Source organism: Rissa tridactyla, chromosome 3, assembly GCF_028500815.1.
Source record: "Rissa tridactyla isolate bRisTri1 chromosome 3, bRisTri1.patW.cur.20221130, whole genome shotgun sequence".
NCBI lineage: Eukaryota > Metazoa > Chordata > Aves > Charadriiformes > Laridae > Rissa > Rissa tridactyla.
In genome coordinates, this window is record NC_071468.1 from 12,624,315 (window position 1) to 12,642,690 (window position 18,376).

The window sequence follows — 18,376 nt, forward strand, 5'->3', positions numbered from 1 at the left end:
GGAAGGGAGAACAGATGGTGCTCTTTAATTTCCTTTTGCTGAAGGAGTTTTTGACCTATTATTGAAGTTTTTCACCCTAGAATCCCATCCTGCTGCCTGTAAGACCTACTTTGAGTGCTTCCTTACGTAAAAAGCAGATCTTTGGTGAGAAGGAATTCCTGAGACACTATTTCCCAGAATTAAGTCAAGAACAATTTCATACCTTCTCCATTGGTCCATCTTTCTTGCTAGATATGCAGCAGAGGAAAGGCAATGCGTGTTCTCCAGCAGTCTGTCTTTTTTGCTAAGTATACAGCAAAGGACAACAACCTGGTACCAACTGCTGTGTCCTGTCATGTGAGCTGAATTCCCTTCCAGTATTTATGGTTATTCTGAATTCCTGCAAAGGACACTAACTTCATAACTGCTTCACATGTGTCCTTGGCCTTGGCCATGGGCTGTATGCTGTGAGCACAGTCCTCATCAGAGCTATTTTATTATGCTTTAGTACACAAGATGTAAAGTATATTTAGAATACCTTGCTCTGATTTTTTTCACTGTTCCTTAATAATCAAATGTGTTTCACATGCACAAAAAGCAGCCAAATAGGCCACGTAAGGCAAGCATAGAGATCAGAATAGTTGTAGTAGCTGTAGTTCCAATCTTGATATTTAACCGATCAGAATTGAGTCAAGGTTCAGAAATACGTCTCAGTTTCTTATACACAGATGTATGGAAAAGTAATTTGCTGAGATAATGAATATGATTGGAGAGGCTCATTAACTCATACCGAAGGGAAATGTTTGTTGTGCTCTTAACAGTACTGCTGACTCTGCAGTAAAAGAATTGGGGAAAAAACCCAACCCAAACTAAAAAAAACCCAAACACCGTGAAGCTGCTGTAAAGGCCTTTGCTCACAGTTTTTCTTGTAACACAGTAGAGTTGGTTTAATAACTGTTTTCTGAGACTTGAGTATTGTTTAACGTTTTGTTTAAACTGTTTATCATATTCACGGTTAACCTTGCAAGTGTTTTTTGTCTAAACTGCTATTCATCCTTTGGAAAACATCATTAGACAGTGAAATCAGGGAGGAAACAGTCTTCTTGTCAACTTCCAATTGCGTATGGCAGCATAAAACAGAATGTACCAGAATGTATTCATAAGTAGGTAGCATTTAAGGGCTAGGAAGCTACTGAAATTTTGAACTAAAGTTAGCATTTCAGCTTAAATATCAGAAATTATCGCTAGAGTATGTAATTAGAGCTTAACTATAATCAGTATCTCACTGTAAGTAGTGCTTTGCCGATACCCATTACATGCATTGTTGTTGCAGGTTCTTTTTTCACGTGTACACTTCTATATATTCCTTCCCTCATCTTTTCAACCGTTTAGTAACTGCCAGATTTACCTGTTCCTATTTCAACACATGTTAATAGTTTACATATTTGAGATAATAGGTTTGTCTTGTATTTTAAGGAAAATTCTTCCAATGATCCTGTTAGTGTTTTTCATTTATTCATGAGCTCATAGAAAAAATTGAGATGGGATGACCTTGAGAGTTCCTCTATTTTACTCCTCCAATGAAAGTAGTGATAATGTACTTGCCTCAGTCTTGCCGGATGTGTGTTGAGTTACCCCAGCAGCGGACGCTGTACAACCTCCCCATGTAATCATTCATAAACTGAATATTTCTGTATGAAAACCAAGCAATTTTGTCCATCATTTCCTTGTTCACAGCAAGCACAAAATATACCACACTTTTTTTTCCCTGCGTCATAACTCTATACTTGTTATGATTGGAATGCTGTTATGGCAGTCTCCAGTTTCCTTCATAGACTAAGAAACCCCAACCGCTTCCTGTCCTTATATGTCATGTTCTGTAGCGATTGACCATTTTATTGACATCTTCTGCTGATCTACATCTTCCTCAGAGTTCAAGGTAACACTTACCAATGCTTATTAAAGTGGTCCAGTACTTTTCTCTGTACCTCCCAATATATTTCCCATTTTGCTCAGATGTACGTTATTGTTGACTTATATTGCTGGCTTTTCCTTTTGAAGAACTGTCCGTTTATCAGTTATCCTTTAGTCAAAAATTCTTGATAAAAATCAAACTCTTATTAATTCCTCCAATACATAAAGACATTTCTGAGCATTTAAATGGCATTTTGCTCTCTGCTGAAATGATGTAGACTTACAGCACCTGTAGGTCATTATAGGACCCTAAAATCTATGTCCAGTTTCTGGAGATAAGAAATGCTACCTGTTTTTAGAGCCTAAAGTTAGATCATGAATTCTCAGACTAAATACTACTACACCTTCCTGTCTTTCAGTCTTCTCCCTTTTCTTCTTTCAGGCTGGACAAACCAAATGCTATCAACTTTTCCCCATTTCTTTCTTTTTCTAGTAAAATGCAGACAATATTTCCTACTTTGAGTATTAAAAAAACTTTGCAAGGAAGCTACTTGTTTCCTGGCAGACATTACTGCCTCAGTGTTGCTCTTTTCAAAGAAATAGTTTAACTACTGCTCTGGTTGTGGGTGCTGTTATGCTAGGTATTATGCAAAGATATAATTGAAAGGATGTTCTTACTACAGAGATATTACAATTTAAGGTTATAGTTTTCTCTTTCCATTGAGAGGCCAATGCTGTTCTGAATCTGATGCTTCCTCATCATATTCTGTTGTCTTTAGGTTATTTTGTAAAACAAGATTTGTCCCATTCTTTTCCCTCTTATCCAACTTAGCCATTCTGGTGTGAGAAGGGTTGACGATACATTATCTTTACAGGCAAAATTATTAACCTTTTCCTGTGCTGCCCAGATATGACTTTTATATGCTCCATTAGCTTCCCTTCTTTCTGCTTCTCTGGGAAGTGATGTCTCTTCCCATTCATAAGTAAAAACATCCAAATGGATTGGAGCACACTGGTGATTTGACAGAACTATTCCTTTTGATCTGCCTATAATTCACAGAGAAAATAGGATTGAAATCCAGCAAAGGGGGTGTGTATTACTATCCCCGGATTCTGTGGTAGCATCTGCCATTGACGTGAGGTCCAACCTGAGATGGTTTCAGTAGAACTTGAAAACTTTCCATCAAGAAAGATGACATGCTTAAAAAAACCAACCAAACAAAAAAATCAACACACCACCACACCACCACCACCACAAAACAAAAAAAAACCCAACCCCAGCTAGATGAAACAGCACACTCTACCTCTGTGTCACAGCTCTGGATGCGCTGTGAACCTGAATATTTAAAAGAAATACATAATTTTTGATGTATTTTGGAAATCTTTCATTTCCCCTTCTTTTTCTTGGGTTGTTTTTTTTTGTTTGTTTGTTTGTTTTTTTACGTGCCTTTACAAAGAAATTGCTGAGTAAAGTTTGCATTACCTATCAGAGATACATAAAAGGTAATTTGGATACCAACAGCAGTGGTGGTTGTACGGCTGCCTGGACATGCTGTTAGAAATTCAGCCAGAAACTAGGATAAGTTGGTAACTGACAGCATGAAGCTCTTGGTGCCCAGGCATGAGTTTTTGCTACTAGTTATACTAAAGCCTATTAGTATTATAGCTATAGTTCTTGTTCTAGACAGTGTGCTATATGATATTTTATTCAAGCTCCTACATAACAGCTGAGCCAGAGTGAGTTATTAAAGCTTTGAGTCTTCTGCAGATGCTATTTGATGTAGTGTACCTCTCAAGAAAAAGAATTAAATAAAGATAACTTACAGTTGTTCGATTAAGGGTGATACACACATCACGTAGGTCAGTTGAAGTGTCACGGATATGTCCAGCAGTAAATTGGAGATAGTCCAGTTAGGTAATAGCGGTTCCATGGGCTTCTAAAACATGAAAAAGATTCACGGAAGAGTTGTTGCCTGTTATGTTTTTCTACTCATAGTCATTAGATGTTATGATTACATTAAGATTTCAGAGGGCTTCTCAAAGGGGGAATTTTATGGGGTGTAATTTCCTGGGGAGGAGAAAAGTTCATTGCTTTAAGAAGCTGTTGGTATCTATTCAAAGTAATACTTAAGCTCTCTCCAGGGTAATCCTTTATGATATGAATCCTTTTGACACTGGAATAGGCTGCCCAGGGAAGTGGTGGAATCACCATCCCTGAATGTGTTTCAGACTCGTTTAGATGTGGTGTTAAGGGATATGGTGTAAGGGAGAACTTTGTAGAGTGGAGTTGATGGTTGGACTCGGTGATCCCAAGGGTCTTTTCCAACCTAAATGATTCTATGATATACAGAAGAAATTTTTCCTGCTTCAAATTATCACCTAACTACAATTCACAGTTGCCAGAATGTAGTGGTGAATCTACAGTTCCCTTTATCATTCACCTTTCTCAACCTTCTGTGCTTGCAAAACTTACATTTCGAACCACCATGTTAATGTCACAGCTACACTGGCTGAGATTTACCTGTCTTTTCCTGTGCATTGAAAGCCATCAAGGCTTAGTTGATTTATTTTTTAAATAGAAATGGAGCCCTAGATGTCTTCTAGCATCATGGATAGCTTGACAACAAAAGTGTCTTTGTCCAGCAGAAAACAGCACCATGAAAATGCATGAGATTGAGGTCGGAAGCTGCAGCTGAGTTAACTTGTGTGGGTGCAAGTGCTGCCTGAATATAGATTCAAAGCATTTTGGTCCTAAATTAGCCCGTACAGCAACAGCTGGGAGCAAGAAACAATAGCAGTAAGAAATACTGTGAATGCAAGTATGACTTATATTTACAGCATCTTTTTTTAAAAAAAAAAAAAAAAGGAGAAATGATCTGTTGACTGTAAGCAATCCTTCTTGATGCCAAGGATGCTCTCAGAAAAGTTAGCTATCTTGGTTTAACAGGTCATTCACAGGTGTCCTAGTTTGAGGCAGTTGATTAATAACATCAAACCTCAAAATGCTCACGCTTGTGTGCCTAAGGTCAAATCTATAGCAAGTGTTACATACAAATGCCAAGTTTTGCTTCAAGACTCTGAAGAGCAATACAAATATTTAGAGTTAGCAAAATATAATAGTCTTATCAATTTTAACAAGGTGGAGGTTTGGAAGAAAAAGGATCTTGGTTCGACGTGCCTGTTTCTTACAGTAAAGACTGGAAGTTCACTTTACATCTATGTGCTTATTCAACTGATAGAGAAAATTTCTGATAAAACGTAAAAGGGAAAACTGACTACATCCTCAAACATTCTTTAAACATGCTCATAAAGATGCACAAACACTAAGCAAACCTTCTTTTTAGATCTCTTCTGATAGTAGGGAGACTGTTTGTAGTAGTATCCAGGCCTTCTAAAAATCCATATGTCTCAAGTCTCACATGGGAGTTGGATCTCCTGAGACCTCTCCCCCAGAGAGCTTTTACTAAGTGTCCAAACTCTTCAGCTATTCATGTTGTTAAAGTTAACCTAACAAACCAACAAAAGAACAAACAAAATATGCAGCTCCCACAAGACTCCTCTTCACTGCTAAAAGAGAAGCCTAAATTTTAGTATGTATCTAATTAAGAGAATGATCTTTTTCTGTCCTGCCTCTGTTTGCTTAAAACTCACATTTTAGTATTTATGCTATGAAAATTCTGAATTTATTATTCTCACGAACCACTCCCATCACAGTAAAAGTATTTTTGATAATCAGTGTTATCTTCCGGAATCTGTGTCATGCTGACAGTGGAAATAGCCAATCATTTTACTTTTATGTATGTATGTATGATAAATACGTTGTGGTAAATGTGATGCTTCAGTGTCTTTTCACCATCAATACCCTTTTAATAGTGTGTGTCCAGCAGATAAGTGTTGCATAATGTGGCTGGTACATTATAATAATCTGGTGATCTATATAATGTTTTGATTTATATTTTACTTGCTTTTGCACCCATATAGAATAAGGAGTCACTTTTGTGAAGATCTACAGGAAGATTATTTTTTCAAGTGATTTTACTTAGTAAATAAAATTAAACTCGGTGAACGCAAGTATGTTCTGTGACTCCACATACTAAAATTAGTTATCTGTCTATTGAAATTGTAAAATTGGATACCTCATTACTTTTTAAAATACAACAAAAGAGGATCTTTACAGTTGATTACAGTTTCTTTGTTCGGACACTTTGCAGAAATGGAACTTTATTTTAGGCTTAATTTTGTTTGTTTACTTTTTAAACTTAAATGGAAAAGATACTTCTGATTTCCTGAGATTCTATATACATCTTCTCTCCCTCTCTTTGTAACATGCACACATGTTGAGGTAAGTGTCAGAGGCATTGATTTTTCCCTCTAGGAGCACATCACTATCTTCTTAATGATTGCCTGTCTGGCAGCTGATGAGAGTATTTTCATTCTGCACTTAAAGGAAAAAAAAAAGTCTTCTCCAAAGCCCAATGAAAGTGGTGAGAGTCTTTTAAAATACTGTGTCTTTGGATCCAAACCAAAGACACAGATTTGCCTCCCAGGTTACAACCTATCAATGCAACCTCAGCCTTAATGCTTTGAAGCACATATGAGGTAGTGAAGAGATTTTTTTGTTGTTGCACAAGCGGGATCTTTCTGAAAATAAGTCTGAAATGCATTCCCCCTATCCCTGCAAGACTGGTAAGGTGATTTTGACTTTTTTTTAATATTGTTACCATGCAGTATTGTGCATAAATTTTTTTACATCGTTCACTTTCTGACGCTATTTGTAGTACATCGTAATTAAAATAATGAAGTGTATCTATTATTGTGTAGCTTTACAAGTGGAATACCTATGTTTAATTTAGAGATATTTGCCAGGAGCTAATGTGTCATGTAGATTAATAAGTAAAATAGCAGTACCAAAATCTTTTAAATGCCTTGAAAATCATGCATTTTTTTGTCTTGTTTTCTCAGGGACCATATCTGTGAACACATTACGTACACCATATACTGCACCAGGGGAAAGTGAAATCCTTGACTTGGATGATGACTTGTATCTTGGAGGCTTACCAGAAAATAAAGCAGGCCTCGTCTTCCCAACAGAGGTGTGGACAGCACTTCTCAATTACGGATACGTCGGCTGCATTAGAGATTTATTTATTGATGGTCAAAGCAAAGATATTCGACAGATGGCTGAAATTCAAAGTACAGCTGGAGTAAAACCCTCATGCTCAAGAGAAACTGCAAAACCTTGCCTTAGCAACCCCTGTAAAAACAATGGTGTATGCAGGGATGGGTGGAACAGATATGTTTGTGATTGCTCTGGTACGGGGTACCTTGGCAAATCGTGCGAAAGAGGTAGGTTCCATGAGATGGCTGCGTTTCTACTTTATAGAACCCTGCACAATGATTAACAATGGTAAAATATCGTTAACTCTTCTGAGGCAGAAAAAGCGTCTTTGATCTCACTTGTGAGATGGGGAGATGGAGCCCTGTTCTAGACTGAAAGAAGTAACTCTGGAGGAGAGATCTTAGGGGAGTTTCTAAGATGCACAAATAATTACTTAGTTGACTACGACAGAGAGACAGTACTGCTAAATGTTGGCTTTTCTGTCTCATCATACATTGCTGAGTTCTGAAAAGCATTGTGAAAGTAATTCAATTATTATTGCATTACTAAATGGTCACATTCCAATTCCAAACTGAGGTCTTGTTCTCTGCCTATTTGTGTCAATACCACTGTGTTATTAAATTAAATTAATGAAATTTACTTTTGAATTCCACAGTATCACTTAAATCCATGGCCAGAACTTCAGCCATGAGTCAAAGCAAAAGAATCAGTGTAGGAATCTGTATTTCTTACTTAACTTTTTTTTTAAAGATACTATTACCCCAGGAAACAGTTTCTACTTATCTTAGTTCACTGACTATCCCTCTTGCCTAGAAAAGGTAAGTGTAAAGTTGACAAACCCCATTTATTTAATTGAAGAGGTGGATAGTGGCAAGGAATATAGATGTTGACAGTTTATTCATTTTTCTAGTTAGTAAGATGGAAAAAAGAAGAATTTTTTTTTAAATAAAAACCTGATGAATGTTTAAGTTGTATATAAATAGACGTGTATTTATGTAGAATTAATACCATCATATTATTAGCATTTACAAGTAGGTTCTCAGTTTCTTCTGTGTTTTTCTGTCTTATTTTTTGAATGTATATGCCTTTGGCTCATGGCCAGTTATTCTGAGATCTCCAGACTGTTCTGTTACTGGTGGAGTGAAGCTGGCAGAGGGCATAACCGAGCTGTCCGATGCATTACAAAAGCCTTCAGTTAAACATGTCTGGTGTACCACCCTGTGGCAAAATTCTGCTATTACATATGGCAGAAGTAAAAATAGGATTTGTATTTTTTCAGCTTGAGAGCTGGGAAACATGTGCGTTAAAGACAAAAACACATGCAGATATGCAAAGAACTTAAAAGCAGGCTTCATCACAGCAATTTCTCATAAATGTATTTGACAGGTGGTAATATTTTATGTAGAAACCTTTGTCTTTTTTATTTCCCGTACTTTATTTCTAACCGTCTTCCAATATAGAGCCTGACTTTTGCCTGCGCGTTCCCCTAGTGGGAATGGTGGTACTATGGTGTCTCTACAATGGTATTTGGTTCTTGTCCAAAAGAAATATGTGCAGCAGTTCAGACAGTATGGGATCATTTCTTACTCTTGTGTTTCCCTCTCCAGAGGAAACTACACCGAAAGGAGATCTCCTTCCAGTAATATTCATATCCCAAATGGTCATGCGTTAATAAGATTATAGCTTTTGGGATTCTGAAAGCAACGCGTTGGCATCCTACCACACAAAGTTATTATAACTACTACCCATGTGCAGTAACTGATAAACTTTTGTATTGGGTGATATAAGCAACACAATTATAATTGTTCAAACTAATTTAAATAAAATAGGAACATGTTCATTTGAACAAACAATACAGTTTCACAAAGGAAAGAAAGCATTTGAACAAAATATCGGAGATTAAACAAATGGTATATTTAACTTCATCTTAAGTGATTAAGGTAACTTCAGTAAACAAAAACATGTAGCTGCTTTTTAGTACTCTCATTTATTTTTCGTGCTATGTCTCCTAAAATCGGAGTACTAACATCCATATTGTGGATGTATCCTATACAATGCAGTATCTGAAATAATTTTGGTCAGCTTATCAGTGCACAAAAAACATGGAATACAACTCAGTTCTCTTTTAATTTCAGTATACTTAATATTTTTGTATACCCATATGCTTTTTATCCTGTTGCTAGTTATTCTTGATTTTATTCTTGATTTTCAGTAAGGTTAAACATCAGTATAATCTGTAGATTGGCTTTAGTAGATTATGGAAACTACAGCAGATGGACGGACAGATGCCACAGCAGTATAATTTGGCTTTCTATCTTACTTTGATTGTGGTTCACAATACGTGACGTGACTGCCTCTCGGCAAAGCCTTTTGCAGGTGTATACTTTTGCTAGGAGCAATGCACAAGAGTAAATTCATCAAACGGTGATAAGAAAGTAGGCATGCAAAGAAAGATATATCAAAGTGACATTTCCGAGGAAAAAATATATTTAAATTAGAGAATGTATACAGATGTCCACATTGGGCATGCACACGTACCTGCGTGCACATATATATGTTAAATAAAGTAATATCGTTTTCATTGCTTGCATTATCTCTGGATGCTTTAAAATTAAAAAAAAATACAGGTAATATGATGATAGACGGTATGAAGAATCATATGTTCAAAATATTACAGTAATTCCATTTCTGATTTATATTAACTAATTGGTCCTGTGTGTTAAAGTTCTAGCACCTTTACAATGTGGTTTAGGACCTCAGTCCTGAAATAATACCAGTGTAGAAATTGGGAGGAATCATTTCACCTTCTATTCACGCGTTACCTAGTGACTAATTGCATATCGCCAATAGTTTCCATCACGTTGATGGAAAGGTTCCTCGTGATTCCCCCAGGCCGTGACTTTGGGCCCAGGTGGACTGAAGTAGCTGCCATAGTAAACACACAAACAGCGCTTAGCTGAGTGTACGCCTGTGAATAGAACAGAAACTAAAAGTTTGAATTTGAATCAGTAGCCATCAACATACTTGAATACTCACACAATTTATAGGAGTAAAATCAGACATATTGGTGAGTGTTTTCAGGGCAGGGTATTGTTGCTATATGTGTTTTGGGAAATAAAACAGGGTCAGAGAGCAAACCTGAATACTTGATTACTGATGATGCAGATTGTTCATATGTTTCCTGGCATGGCTCTGGACTGTATCGTCTGGCACTTTCTGAGGCAAAGTTTGTGTGTGATTTGGAAGACAGCAGACACAAATGGCTCTGTTGGCTGCAACACAGTCCTCGTATTATCACAGACACAGGAAAAAATTAATAATTCCCTTTTTAGGACTTCAGAGGCACCACAAGGCGTCCAGAGGAAACAACATTCTGTTTTATTTATTAAGATACATGCAGTAAGCATCCATGCTTACCAAGCACCATGTTAAAAACAACACAAACATGACTGCAAAACTTAGGAGGAAGAACGCTGAAATTCAAATGCCTAGTCCATACTACTGTCACTTTAATTTAAATAAGCTGTGAATTGAAGAACAGCGTCTCTTCAGAAAATTCTGTATCTCCCCATAAATAGATGGCTGAGCATTTCTGAAGGTAGAAACAGGTGTGGGGAAGTTCCCTGAAGAGTAGGTGCCTCAGTCTCCTCAGCAATTGAAGTAATCTCAGCCCAAGTGAAATTAAGGTCCTGAATCTCCTCTCATAACGGTACTAGTCTGTGCATCCTTGGTGGCAGGCAGGAAGCTGATTGAGGGTAGTGTATGTATAGGAAGGAAGAGTTATCCAGCCCTGGAGATTTTAACCAGAAACAAATTGAAGGAAAAAATGGAGAGGGAAACTGAAACCCTTTAGCGTTTTTTTTTTGTTTCCTTGGGTGTTTTAGTTGGTTGGGTTTTAGCACAGAAGCAACAAGGGGTTTTAGTTGTCAAGTCTATAAAAATATTGAAGAAAGAATGTGTAAAATAATGTTTATCGATCTCTGAATTATATCTTACTGTTTATTTCTTTTTAATTACTCTGCTGCATGCACTTATTTGCTGCTACAAAAAAATTGTCGGTAATGTTTTATAAGGGTTTTCTGCTATTTTTCTTTTCAATGCTATGCTTCCAACACTGAAGTGGTAGTAAAATTACTATTCCCTGCCGGGAAGATTCTGATTCTTTTAATGAATAGCACATTCTGAGCTCAACTTATGGTCTATTAGCATTTAATCTAATAATTAGAGGAAGCTGAACAAGAGAAAAAAGACATTCTGCCAACATTTATGTGAGAACAGTTAGCAGTGTAGATCTCAAAGAAAGATTGAGACACATACCCCTTTGGAAGTAGTCAGTCCAAAGCAAAACAAAACAAAACAAAGTAAAAGCCGAGGCAAAAATGAATGCATAGTTGTATCCACAAGGTTCCTTCAGGATTTGCACAACTGCTGTAACCCCCAGTGCCTCTCCTCTTTCAGATCACCATCTTACTGACCAGGCCTTGCAAATTAACAATCCGTTCTGGACAACAGAAGTAACTGCAGGATGGAAACAATTCCATTGAAGAACATAAATGATCCTCTAGGTCTAAGAAAGTTAAAACAAAACAAGCCCTTCTTAGTTTATCTTGAAGACTGTTTTTTCCTACTGCCTGAAAAGCAAAGTTCTCTGTCAATGTATGCCACCGAGCATAATGATCGCGTAATAAGGCATTGCCACAAAGAATTATAAGGGAAGAGGGAACTCCTTGTTCTGTCAAAGGTCTCGTACTACTAGATGCCTTCTGTCTGGCTGAGACCAACAGAACATGGAAATTTGCAATGCTGAGTCAAGTGGAAGAGATGATTCACGTGGCTAAATGCAGCTTGCCATCCTTAGAGAGGAACGCAATACTCACAAAATACCATTCAAAAATCTTAATTTAGCAATCATTAAATAATGGTTTAATAACAAAAGGTTTTCCTAACAACACTTGCACCAGCAGACTCATTTTAAGTGAGTAAACTGAACATAGGTTTTTTTTATTTTTAGGAATAAGTATCCTCTCTGATCTTCAGTTACAACTCTCAGGGCAGTGCTAACTCTTCTTTGATCAAATCATCCCTGCTTCCTGCCAGTCTTCTGGATTTTTTTTCTGCGATACCTTTGTATTTAGAAAGCCTGTGACTGGGAGCTCCCCATACGCAAAGGAGCTAGTTGACATGAGGGGGTTTTCCTCATTGCCCCAGAGCTTTTAAGTCATTTGCTCTTCTGTTCAGTCTCCTTGGTCTGTTCTTGGAACATCTGTTTCCAAAATAGCTGGCACAGTATAGTTTAGGAGGATTGAGTATCTAATCACATCAGGTCTGTTCACCATGATGTTAAATACTCACAGGTCATCTCTGATTAAATTAAGACGGTTCCTTCTCTCCATTTTCTGTAATTTTCTAAAAGACTGCATAATTATAGAAAAGCGGGTAAACAGCACCAGTGCTGATTCTGACAACTTTCTTTTACATTACCATAAGATAATTTATTAGCAATAGACCTCCAGTGTTGTTGAATGCTGTTCATCCTATAACATCTGATTTTTCTCACTTTATATAAAAACCCTGAATAGCATTAATGTGTCTTTTTTAATAGCCAATATGAAACACCGCTTTTGTTTTCTCTTACATTAGTATGTAACTTAAACTTTTATGCAGGACTTGTTTAATTACCTAAATCATGTTTATCTTGATAAAGATCATAGGAGCTTTTCATGCACAGACTAGACAGCTAGACATAGGAATGAACTGTAAGCCCCTGCTGCCCCCCTGGCCCTGCCGTTGTGTCCCGTCATCCCCTCCCTGCCGTCCCCCCCCAGAGAATAACCAAAAACCAACCAAACCAAAACGCACAAAAAACCCAACAAACTAAACCCAAACAAACAATCAAAAAAACCAAATCACCTCCCCATGAAACTCTTTGACTTGAAATCTCTTATCAGGCTGGTGAGAGTTAAGTATTCAGTCTCCTTCACAGAAAAATTTTAGGTTTAGAATATGCAGAAAACATTATTACCTGCATGGTTAGAAATCATTAAACCTGTAAATGTATTCTTTTAACCTGTTACATCTAATGACTTTCACACCAGTGTTAGTAATCCCATTTTTCCAACATCAAACTGTTTTGGGGAAGTCTGAAATTATTAATGAACATGCCATCTATCATTTTTGCCTCCAAGATGCTCACAGAGTTGCAGTGGAACATTTTGTCCTTCCATGGACCGTGTAGGCTGGAAGCCTTGAAGATCTTATCTATCTTTAACAGTATGCAAGATACGCAATGGAGATGGTTTTGACAAACTGTCATAAGTATTGATATTTTAAAAGAATATTCTTACGCTGTTAGAGTTACAATTAAACATAGTATCAGTAGTATCAGTCCTTGGAAATATTATTGTATGTGGGACCACAATATTTCTTTGCTGTAGGTAAGTGTCTCCATTATACTACAACAAATTGAAGCATAGAGAAGCTTCCCCCAGGTATTCTCTGCTGTCCTTTCTGCTTGCTGCTCAGTTGGCCTGTTACTGGGCAAGTAACAGGTTGGCTTTTCAGTGAGCTGAGACGCCCTCAGGATTGCATCTTTTCTAAGAAAGATTCTGTAGCATCATGTTTAGGATCTAACACTTCAGCAACTTCTAAGAGAGTTTTTGAGTGCATTAAAAATTAAGGAGAGGCGGAAGAAGTTAGAAGGTCTCTAGTGAATTAGTGGTAGGTAAACAATCAGATGCGCGTAAAACGGGGCACAGTCAGATAGTATATTTTGCATAGTGGTTTTAATTATGTAGTATGGTTGGTTTTGTATGTTACCGCGGACCCTACCAAAATTCCTGGTGGCCTGCCCACTCACTATTGGCTTGGGGTAAAGGATGTTGCTTATTCGCTGCTGCTTCCACCATGATGTGCTACCGTCCATGGGTCTAAGAGCCGTTTCCAAAGACTGAGGTGGTTAACTGGCCACAACACTCGACTGTCCTGCAAAAAAGGACTTCCTAATATGTTTCAGAAACAGATGTGTCCTTTGCTTTCTAGGAACTGCTATGCCTCCCTGTGAGCAGAAATGCAGTATTTCTGCTACCTTTCCTGCTACCAGCCTGGAGCCTGGGAAAAGAAGACTTTTGGCTGGTTGCTCTGGGGTCTAACAGACTGTGACTGCTCTGTGCCAGAGCTGCTCACTGGGAAGGTTTCCTGTAATGTCTGAAAGTGACAGTTATTTGCTTGTCTCAGGGGTTTTAAGATCTTACCCTCGATATGCCAAGTCCAGTCTTGATCCTCTTGTTGAGGCTGTCGTAATGTTTGTACATGCATTTTTGATTCTATCGTACCACAGTCATTGTGGTCATGAAGCAATCTGTGCTCAATCCAAACCATGCTGGGGATTTTTACCCGTTTCAGGCGGGTTTTTGCCAACTGGATGATAATTCTAACTGTGGTAGTAGATGAAGTATCCTAAGGTAATTATCTAGGTGGATGATAGTCAGATATGACCTTTTAACAGGTTGTAATGCTTACCTAATAGCTTTTACTAGCTTTGACCTATTTTGAGTAGTCTTGCAAGCATTTCTTCAGCTGTGATTATATCCCTCTGCTTGAAGATGCATACATGAATGGCTGGTTCATTAAAAGAGTTTATTAGTTTCTTTAAAAAGCACCAAAGTATGCCACTTAGGAAAAAAAACCCACACAACAACAACTAACAAACAAAAAAACCCAAAACAAAAAAAAAAAACAACCACCAAAACTAACAAAAAACCCCAAACACAACTTTGCTTATGTTTCACAGTAATAATTGTGATATGTAATTCTTCTGTGTCATACTGGGTGAATATACATTTACCATCTAATTCTTTAATAACTGATTTTCTCCTTTATGTTTTCAGAGGCAACAATTTTAAGCTACGATGGAAGTATGTTTATGAAAATACAACTCCCTGTTGTGATGCATACAGAGGCTGAAGATGTCTCTTTACGGTTCAGGTCTCAGAGAGCTTATGGCATTTTAATGGCAACTACTTCTAGGGAATCCGCAGATACCCTTCGGTTAGAGTTGGATGCAGGACGAGTTAAACTAACGGTCAACCTAGGTAACAAACTCTTCCTCCAAGAAATTAACATTTTCTTTACATTTTTCTTTTTGCTTGCAAACATTTATGAAACGGCCTGTTTTAACATTAAAAGTAAACTGAAATGATCTATAAACACATGTCAATGCAACATTTGCGTATGTACATACACACACAAATACATGCCCATTATTTTACTTTATTTTGTTTTCTTTTGCATTTTTGTATTCTTTATATAGTCTTAACATAATCCATCACAATATTTTTGTATTATTGTGTATTCTAAAAAGAGAAGACTAGTTCATCAGTGGTATTTTTGGGCTAAGTCATTATTCTTTGTTGTGGAAGAGAGGTCTCCCTCCACAACTTCTTCACAGTAGCAATTCCACAAGTGAAACGTGCAAGCAGACACAACGTGTATGTAGGTCAGTTCAGTTTTACCTCCAGCAATTAAAGTACAACATGCTAATGTATTAAAGAATGTCTCGTTTTAACACTGAAAATGTTGCAATTAGATATTCCCACTGATGGATTCCTTGGTCTCCTTTTTTTAGATGTCAAATCTGTAGTAAATCCATCTCCTCTTTTTTAAACAATTCTGTAGTGGTATTTTTGTAGTATCGAACGATAACACAACCCTTCAATGCCCAAAGACTGCGGCCCTCAGCAAACAGCCGTGTGAACACAGGAGGCACAAGCCCTTTTACAGAAAAACAAACAAACAAAAAATTGGCTTCCTGGTTTGAAATATGACGGACAAAATGTTAGGTTCTAGTTTTCTCTAGTTTAAAAAAAAAAAAGTAAATAAATTAAAACACTTCTGCCATGCTTCTGAATAAATCCAAGTCAGGACCTGAAAGAGAACAGAAGTACGCTCAGGAAAATGCACATTCATTGCAGTTGTTCCCATTCAGTGGAATGCTATTTTTAAAAGGAATTAGGTATTTCATTGTTTTAATCATTGTTTTACATAAAATGATTTCCAGAAAGTATGGGGGAGGGGAGGAATCAAGAAAATAACGACCTAAACCTCCACTTAATAAAAGTGTTGCTTAGTAAAATACAGTCCTGGTGTTTAGAGTTCGGAAGGTAGGAGGAGAAGCCGAAGGGTTTCCTTGTTTTTACTCTCCTCTTGCAGTCTGTCCCCTCCTGCGTGGAGCCGGGGCTGCTGCAGGCTGTGGGCTGCCCCCGGCGCTGAGCGGGGCGCGGAGCCCCAGCGCTTTCTGTAAAAGGGGATGTGCGGGTGCTGCTGGTCCTTGGCTGTTTGCAACCACTTTTCTGATGCGGTTGACGACACATGACAAACTCAGCTATATGGAAACAAAATCTAGGTTTGATGGTATATATGTTCCTCAAAGGTATAAACCAGGAGTACCTGTGCAAACCAAGTAGTATGGTGTAGATTTTTTATTTTATTTTATTTTTTTTCAGTAAGAAATGTAGATAGCTCAGCAGAGGATCCTGCTACAGATCAGGTCATTCTCTTTTTATACAAAGCACCGCCGTCTGTCAGTTTTTACCTACTTCTATAGTTCAGAAAAGTAACTAAATCCGTGCCCTAGCAAATATTGTTTCTTCTTCCAAACCTTTTTTTTTTTTTCTTTTTCTTTAAGTCAGGCAAGGAAGTAATCTGAAAATAGACAGGATTCCCTAATTATCAGCGTTTATAAATATGTGTTGATTTTCTGTACATTAATGTAGCTTTAAATGTAGTTACTGTTCATTTCTTCAGTCTATACATTAAGAACACATAAACCCACGAAACCCTATTTATAGGCTCAGGGAATGAGCTTTGTATTTTACTACTTAGCTTTTGAAGATCAGCCTTTGAGGTATACTATACACAAGTGGTCCAAGATGTCTGATTGGGGCCTGGCTTGCTCTCTGTGACCCATTGTGACGGAGCACTTTCTAATTGCATTGAGAGAAATTACCTGTTCTTTCACAGATGGGGAGAAAGTTGCAGCCTGCCTCAGTTAAGCATCTTTGACATTTAATCCTGCTTTTTCACTTAGATTTGTCACCATGTAGCTTTGTTTGAAATTGGCCATTTTTACCCTATTTGTCGTTTCTATTTATAAAGATTTATCGCAGTATATCTGGGTTATAACAGTATGTAAAGACTGATGATATGGAGTGGCCATATTTGCATGTGTCTGTCCCCGGAAGGGTGGACTGTGATTTTATTGGATGTCTGCAGCTATTACCTTGAAGGATAAATTTTCATTTTTCATCTATTCTTCCCCATCTAGACTGTATCAGGATTAACTGTAATTCCAGTAAGTGCCTATTCAAACTTTTTAAAATGTTATTCCACCATTATAAAATATGCAAACTAGATGAAAAAGATTATGGACAGCTTGCAAGCGCTTGATAATTTGTTAATGAAATGTGGTGATTATCGTTGTGTAAAAAGTCATCATATACTCTAGTGTATTTTTTTTTGTCCTTCCCATAGGATATAATTTTTTAACCAGAATATTGAAAAAGGAAGCATTCTACAGGTTGTAAACGTACTTAGAGGAAATGGTACCTGTAGTAGTGCATTATTCTAGACGGGCTATTATATTTGCAGTAGCCGTAGAATTTTTGAACCAGCAATTCTGATAAGCTGTCGAATTTTCACCCACATCCTTCTTCTAGTTTTCTTGAAATTTTACCTTCAATTTGTGGTGAGACTGTTGAAACATAATTGTCCATAGTACAAGAATTTCTATTTTTATAATCCTTCTAGACAATTAACTGTATTTACTGGCTGCTTATAACACAATTGGTTTTGCTAAATCTTTGTTTTATGGAAATGTTGCAATAAGGACGTTAAGTCTGAGAATAACCGTATTTCTATGATGATTTTTTACACTCTAAACATGTAAGAAACCTTAAATTGAACAATTTTTCTCTGTGATATGCATGTTTATGAAACAGAGGGAAACATTTGCCAGATGAATGGACTAAATTTTAACTTCTCTGATATTATTTGGATTAAGAGGCTATGTTCTGAAAGGAGAAAAAGGACTGTGATTTTATTTTGAGTCTATGGAATTCCTGAATGGTGTCAACAAAATTATTGATAGTAAGTATGGTAGATTTGAGTTTTGGGTTGCTTTTCCTTTCCCTTCCTCACAGGTTTTGCAGGCTAGAGGACTGGCTTTTTACGCAAATAGAAACAAAGCTAAACAACAAACTGCATGGGTAGAATTTGTGCTTGTTAGTAGTTTCCCAAAAGACACGAACATAACATCCCATAATAGTTTTATAGTCCATAAAGAAGAATAGGGAACTGCAGTTATTTATA

The 18,376-nt window shown here is 37.2% G+C and overlaps 1 protein-coding gene across 23 annotated transcripts in view; it reads left to right on the forward strand.

Annotated features, from left to right (window-relative positions):
* The window catches only part of NRXN1 (neurexin 1), a 715,088-nt gene that overhangs the window by 291,650 nt on the left and 405,062 nt on the right, over positions 1 to 18,376 (forward strand). For 15 of the 23 annotated variants that reach the window (XM_054193682.1, XM_054193683.1, XM_054193681.1 and 12 more), the window contains 3 exons: positions 6,856 to 7,239; positions 14,899 to 15,102; positions 17,334 to 17,360. In XM_054193682.1, coding sequence (XP_054049657.1) covers positions 6,856 to 7,239; positions 14,899 to 15,102; positions 17,334 to 17,360 — 615 coding nt within the window. The remainder of the gene's footprint in view (positions 1 to 6,855; positions 7,240 to 14,898; positions 15,103 to 17,333; positions 17,361 to 18,376) is intronic. The other 8 variants (XM_054193689.1, XM_054193692.1, XM_054193701.1 and 5 more) reach the window with 1 other exon arrangement.